Below are 7340 nucleotides of genomic sequence, written 5' to 3'. Positions count from 1 at the left end.
CTTAAATAATGAGAAAAATACGATGATACATATGAATAAGTAGAACCAGTGTCAAATAATATAGAAGCCTCCCTGTGGGATATTGAAATGATACCTGTGATCACTACATCTGAGGCAACAACATCTGCCCTAGCAGGAAAAGCATAGAATCGGGCCTACCCGACACCTGATCGGCCTACTCCCTCTTGGGAGACCCCTAGCTGCCTGACCACCACTCGAGCTGGCTGGGCGGGTGGTGGAACTGATGGTGCTGGTGCTGTAAGTCTAGGACTCTACTGTGGAGCCCCACTTAATAGCCTAGGACAATCTCTCTTGAAATGACCAAATTCTTTGCACTCGAAACAACCCCTTCTCTGACGGAACTGCTGCTCCTGATAACCCGAAGAATTACCTGTAGAAGCCTGAGCGGACAAGGCATGATGAGAACTTTGCGCTGGTAGTGCACTGAATGAAGACTGGCCTGAGTGAGCATTGTAAGAAACGTGGATAGATGATGCACCACGATGAGCTGGACGACCCATCTGAGCGTGTCTGGAAGAACGACCCCTACCGCGGTAAAATTGACCCCCTGAAGGAACACCGCTGTATTTACCTGTACCACGAGGCCTCTTAGCCTCTCTCACTCCACGTTCCTGGCTACGAACCATCTCTATCTGCCGAGAAATGTCAACTACCTTATCAAAAGTAGAACCAGATACTCTCTCCCTAGTCATAAGTTACCCCAACTGATATGTAAGGCCATCAATAAACCTCCTAATCCTCTCCCAATCAGTGGGAACCAACCAGACTGCGTGACGAACCAACTCAGAAAATCGCATCTCGTACTGTGTCACAGATATGCCATCCTGACGTAACTACTCAAACTGTCTACGCAGTTCCTCTCTACGAGACTGCGACACAAACTTCTCAAAAAAGGGAACGGAGAACTAATGCCATGTAAGTGGTACTGCACCAACCGGCCTGTGCCTCTCATAAGCCTCCCATCATATGAAGGCAGCCCCAAAAAACTAAAAAGTAGTGAACGAGACTTTATTGGTCTCCAGAATACCCGCTGTCCGAAGCATTCATTGACACCTATCCAGAAAACCCTGAGCATCCTCTGACTCAGTACTGCTAAATGGTGGAGGTCGAAGCCTCTCAAATCTTTCAAGTCTCATCTGCTCATCATCTGCTATAACAGGAACTACCAGGGCTTGAGCAACTGCAACCGGCAGGACTGGTAGTGTCCCCGGTATCTGAAGTCCCTGTACTACCTGGTCTGGAGTACGGGCAACAAGGGTATGAGTACCTCCCCCCGGCCTTAGAAGTGGCAGGTGCAGCCTGAGCCGAAAGCACCTAAGCAAGACCAGTGCAAACTGTCAATATCTGGGCCAAAGTCTCCTGAAGGCCTGGAATCTCAATGGGTACAGCTGGTGCCTGAGCTGGTCTTATCGGCTCAGCTATATCTGGAATCTGCTCCTGAGCTGGAGCAACTGGTGGTACTACAGGTGCAACACCTCTACCTCTACCTCTACCACGACCCCGGCCTCTCGCGGCCCTAATTGGTGGCACTGGTGGCTGACCGTCCGATCCGGTAGTGCGTGTTCTCAGCATCTGTGATAGAATAGAATAACAAAAATTTAGTTTCCGGAATCAACAAATACGCACGACAGAATACAAGAAAGTGAAATTTTCTTAAGGGTTCTGCAGCCTCTCGAAGATAAGTACAAACTTCTCCGTATCGATCTGCAAGACTCTACTAAACCTGCTAATGAGTCATGAGACCTATGTAACCTAGGCTCTGATACCAACTTGTCACAACCCAAAATCCCAACCTATCGTGATGGCGCCTATCTCGATACTAGGCAAGCCAAAATTATCAATAAACCACAATTTCTTTTAAGTTTGAAAACATAATATTTAAATTCAATACAAAATCCCACAATTTCTAATACGAACACTCCCCAAAACCTGGTGTCACTGAGTACATGAGCATCTAATATGAATATAAGACTGGAAAAGTGTGGTCAATAATAGTCTAAGACCAAAATATAGTAATAAGGAGACAGGGAAAGAGAGACAAGGTCTGTGAAACACAGCAGCTATCTCTGAATCTCCGAAAAATCAACTGTGTGAGAGAATCAACACCCGCTATGACCAGAAGCACCTGGATCTGCACACCAAGTGCAGGGTGTAGTATGAGTACAACTAACTCAGTAAGTAACAATAATAAACAAACTGAAGATAGTGACGAACTACACAGTTATAGTTCATTTTCAGTAATTCCAGCAAAGAATAGACATGCTTTAAAATTCGGAAGTTTAAGTCAAATCAATTTTATATAGTTCAAGTTCATGTAATCCGGATATAAAAACTTTCAGAGATTTCACAAAAATGACAGATAGCAACTAAGTGCAACAACAAATGAAAAGCAAGTATAGCCTCTCAGGGCAACAATCACTCAACTCGTCACAACCACTCAACCACTCGGCTCCCATCCCTCAGCATTCACACTCAATGGGTACCTGCACTCACTGGGGTTGTACAGACTCCGGAGGGGCTCCTACAGCCCAAGCGCTATAATCTGCACGGATAACTCACGTGCTGCACAGACAACTCACGTGCCATAATATAATTATCTGGATCCGCACGGATAACTCACGTGCTATAGTATAATATAAGGATTCGAACGGACAACTCACGTGTTGCACAGCCAACTAACGTGGTATAGTATAATATCTCACAATTAGGCCTTCGGCCTCGCTCAGTCATAAAGCTCTCCAGTCTCTCGGGCTCTCAACAATCATGAAATCAGCCCAAACAACAATGATATGATACATCAATAATGAACAATAGAGACTGAGATAAAATAATCAAGTAAACTGTAACTGAGTATAAAACAACAATTGAAGCAGATAATTCAACATGTACACGACTTTTATGGGTCCCAACAATACCAACATATAGCCTAAACATGGTTTCTAACATGACTTATAGTCAAATTTCCACAACACATAGGGAACACATAACTATCAACAAGTTATTCAACTTTACAGTTTCCACGGGACGGACCAAGTCACAATCCCCTCGGTGCACACCCACATCCCCATCACCTAGCATGTGCGTCACCTCCAGAATAGTCGCATGACACAAAAATCTGGGGTTTCATACCCTCAAGACCAGATTTAAAACTGTTACTTACCTCAAAATGTGAAGTTCTTTACTCTACTATGCCTTTGCCTCGCAAATCGGCCTCCGAATGCCTCGAATCTAGTCACAAATAATTCGTTTCAGTCAATTAAATTTATTGGCATTAATTTCATATGAAAATATAAATTTTCCATAAAAAACCAAAATTTAGCTCAAATTTTTCCCGTGGGACCCACGTCTCGGAACCCGATAAAAGTTACGAAATCCGGAAGCCCATTCAACCACGAGTCTAACCATACCAATTTTACTCCAATCCGATAACAAAATCCCATTCAAAACCCTAAAAATCTAACTCAAGAACACTTCATCTTATTCCCCAAATTTCCACCCCAAATCACGAATTAGATGATAAAATTAAAGATACAGTCATGGGATTTAATGAAAACCAAGTACGAAATACTTACCCCAATCAACTCCACGATAATCCCTTCAATAATCGCTCAAATCCGTGATCTCTAGCTCAAAATATGAAAAATGGGCTCAAACCCTAGATTTTGGATTAAACATTGTCTGACCAGATTTGCTTAATCACGATCGTGGAAATGGCCTCGCAATTGCGAAGCACAAGCAGATTGCCCACACATGTTACCCTACGCGAACGCGGAATCACTCATGCGATCGCGGAACACTTACTCTCAAACATACGCGAACGCGTTCATCCCTATGCAATCGCGTAGAGTAATTGCCTCCTCTCTTCTATTGCTCAAATCCTTCTACGCGAACGGGACCTCGTCCATGCATCCGCGAAGCACAGCTTAATACACTTACACGATCGCGTTCCTTCCTCTGCGAACAAATAGAACATAAATACCAGCAATGGTTGTAAGTCCGAATTTGATCCGTTAACCATCTGAAACTTACCCAAGCCCCCCGGGACCTCAACCAAATATACCAACAAGTCCAAAAATATCATACGAACTTAGTCAAACCCTCAAATCACCTCAAACAATGCTAAAACCACGAATCATACCCCAATTCAAGCCTAATGAACTTTGAAATTTCAAGTTTCTACAAACGACGTCGAAACCTATCAAATCAAGGTCGATTGACCTCAAATTTTGCACACAAGTCATAAATGACATAACAAAGGCATTTTAATTTTCAGAATTGGATTCCGATCCCGATATAAAAAATTCAACCCCCTGGTCAAACTTTCCAAAAATTCAACTTTCGGCATTTCAAGCCTAATTCCACCACGGACCTCCAAAAAAATTTTCGAACATGCTCCTAAGTCCAAAATCACCATACAGAGCTATTGGAATCATAAAAATTCAAATCCGAGATCGTTTACACATAAGTCCACATCCGGTCACTTTTCTAACTTAAAATTTTCAATTATGAGACTAAGTGTCTCATTTCACTCCGAATTCCTTCCGAACCCGAACCAACTACCCCGACAAGTCATAAAATAATTGTAAAGCTTAAATTGAGCAGTGAATTGGGGAACAGGGTTATAATACTCTAAACGACCGACCGGGTCATTACAATAAATGTGTTTATACTAAAGTGGTAGACAATGATTATGTGATAATATATCTGTATGTTGATGACATATTTATATTTGATACAAGTTTAAATATTGTGCAAAGTACTAAATTATTTCTGTATGCTAATTTTATATAAAAGATCTGGGTGAAGTAAATACAATATTGGGAGTTAAAATTATAAGGAGTGAAGATGGAATAATGTTGTCACAAGAACATTATGTTGAGAGACTTCTTAAGAAGTTTGAATATTTTAATGTCACATTTGTGAGCATTCCTTTTGATGCTAACTCTCAGTTGAAAAAGAATAATGGTGATCCAGTTGCTCAGTCTAAATATACTTATATTATTGGGAGTCTGATGCATTTAATGAATTTTATAAGGACTGATATAACCTATGTTGTGTGTAGACTGAGTAGATATACTCATAATCCCAACAGAGAGCATTGGTCTGCATTAGCTAGACTAATAAAATATTTGAGAGGAACCGTGAATTATGGTATCCTATATAGTGGATTTCTTTCTACTTTAGAAGGATACAGTGATGCAAACTGGATCTCTGATTCAGATGAGACAAAATCCACTAGTTGTTATGTATTCACCCTTGGTAGTGGTGCAATATTGTGGAAATTTGCTAAACAGATGATCATAGCTAGATCGACTATGGAATTAGAGTTTTTAGCTCTGGAGTTAGCTGGTTCTGAAGCTGCGTGGCAAAGAAACTTCTTAGCTAATATTCCTTTAATAAAGGACGTATTGCCTCATGTGTCAATGCATTGTGATTGTCAAACGGCAATAGCTATTACAATGAATAAATCTTATAATTGTAAAAGTAGACACATGAAACTGAGATGATGTCATAAAACAACTGTTGAGAGATGGAATAATTTCTATTGACTATGTGAAGTTAGAGATAAATTTGGCCGATCCTCATGTGGGAAGAAAATTAATTCGTCAAACCTCAATAGAGATGGGGTTAAGGCCGACATGTTGTCAATAGAGATGGTAACACAACCTATGTGATTGGAGATCCCATAAAGTAGGTTCATATGGGTAATAACAAGTCAATATTAACACTGACACACTAAAAGAGAGTACTTAACTGCTACCAATTGAGAGGATGAGTTATAACTCTTAATGAATTCATATTCCTTATGGATGGTGTATTTAAAAGCAGTATGCACTTGATGAATTCATCTATATGAGAGAGGAGTGAGGCCGCTCCTATGAGATTTTGGCCTAGTCTCTAGAGCTCTCATGAATTACCAGGCACGTGCATGGCCTAGTGGCGCAAAACCGCGTTGAACATCAAGATTGTGATGGTCGAAATATGATTGATAAAATTTTTAACTTACAATAAGAATTATTGGTTCATAGAAATATTATATTTCACCAGTAATTCTGTGAGTTAAATTTTATCAGTTTAAGTTTTGTTCATAGTCCAAAAGACACCAAACCTATTGCATTTGGACCATACAAATCCAGCAAGTTTTATTATTCTATCCTTTTTATTATTTTGAAAATATGTGGGGGCATGTTGTGATATTTTCAAAATAAATGAGTCCAAGTGTCGTGTCTTAAACCAAGTGTCACTATGCATGGAAAGAAACATTAGAGTGGCAATTTGCAAAGGTGATTAAGGACAAGAGTATGGACACTTATCTATATTTAAAACTATTTATAAGCCTATAAATAGGCACTTATTCTCTAATGATGATGGACCAGAAATGCTTCCTGTTTCTATTTCCTCTCTCCCTTACGCCTTTGTTCTTTCTTTCCTTTAATTTTCTTTCCAATTTAGTTGGTCTTATTCCTTTTTCTTATTAGCTGAATTTGTAAATTAATATTTTGTTGATTCATGTATTCTCTAAATAAATTGAGGTAGTAGGCTTGTTTAACCATGGGAAGATATTTTACATTGTTGAAATAGTTTCTTAGGATAGTGTATAGCACGACTAAAACCAATTGGTGTGTTTTCGCTCACAAATAATATTATAGCAGTATTGTTATCATTTCCCCATTGTCATTTCCCAACACCAAATGTAATTTTTTGTGTGAACAGCTAAACATGATGGAGTAGTGGAATGAAATTTTCCTGGTTGAATAATGTATAAGTTTCAAATACATGTTACAATTTGCTAGTGATGGAGCAACTCCCTGTAACGACCCGATCGGTCGTTTTGAACATTTATACTTCGCTTGGTGGTTTGAGGGCATGAGTAGCTCTGTATAATGTAATATAACTTATGTGAATCATCAGTTTTGGTTTTCAGGTTATTCAGAATTGATTTGAAAGAATGATTCTCAGCTAGAATATTTAAATTTGAAAGCTTTGACCAAGTTTTAACTTTTGAGTAATCTGATGATTTCGTTAGCTCTGTTGGGTGAGTCTAGACTGAGGAGCACGTCAGAATTGTGATTTGGCGGTCCGTGGTTGAATTTGGCTTGAAATGACAAAAGTTAATATTTTGGAAAGTTTGACCGGGAGTGGACCTTTTGATATCAGGGTCGGATTCCAATTCCGGAAGTTGGAGCAGGTACTTAATGTTGAATGTGACTTTGTGCAAAATTTGAGGTCAATCGGACGTGATTTGATAGGTTTCACCATCAGTTGTGGAAATTTGAAGTTTCAAAGTTCATTGAGTTCGAATTGAGGTGTGATTCATC

The 7340-nt window shown here is 39.8% G+C and overlaps 1 protein-coding gene across 1 annotated transcript; it reads left to right on the top strand.

Annotated features, from left to right (window-relative positions):
* The first annotated feature begins 4874 nt into the window (after positions 1-4874).
* Positions 4875-5528, top strand: LOC138895492 (secreted RxLR effector protein 161-like). The gene has a single exon (XM_070180183.1). It carries the CDS (start codon positions 4875-4877, stop codon positions 5526-5528), a length of 654 nt encoding a protein of 217 aa, XP_070036284.1.
* The last annotated feature ends 1812 nt before the right edge of the window (positions 5529-7340 follow it).

This window comes from Nicotiana tomentosiformis, chromosome 7 (genome assembly GCF_000390325.3).
Source record: "Nicotiana tomentosiformis chromosome 7, ASM39032v3, whole genome shotgun sequence".
In the NCBI taxonomy this organism is placed as follows: domain Eukaryota; kingdom Viridiplantae; phylum Streptophyta; class Magnoliopsida; order Solanales; family Solanaceae; genus Nicotiana; species Nicotiana tomentosiformis.
This window is presented reverse-complemented; position numbering and strand designations above follow the sequence as displayed.

Excerpts from the sequence above, each read along its gene's own strand:
- LOC138895492 (XM_070180183.1), top strand. The coding sequence starts at position 4,875 with ATGTTGTCACAAGAACATTATGTTGAGAGACTTCTTAAGAAGTTTGAA.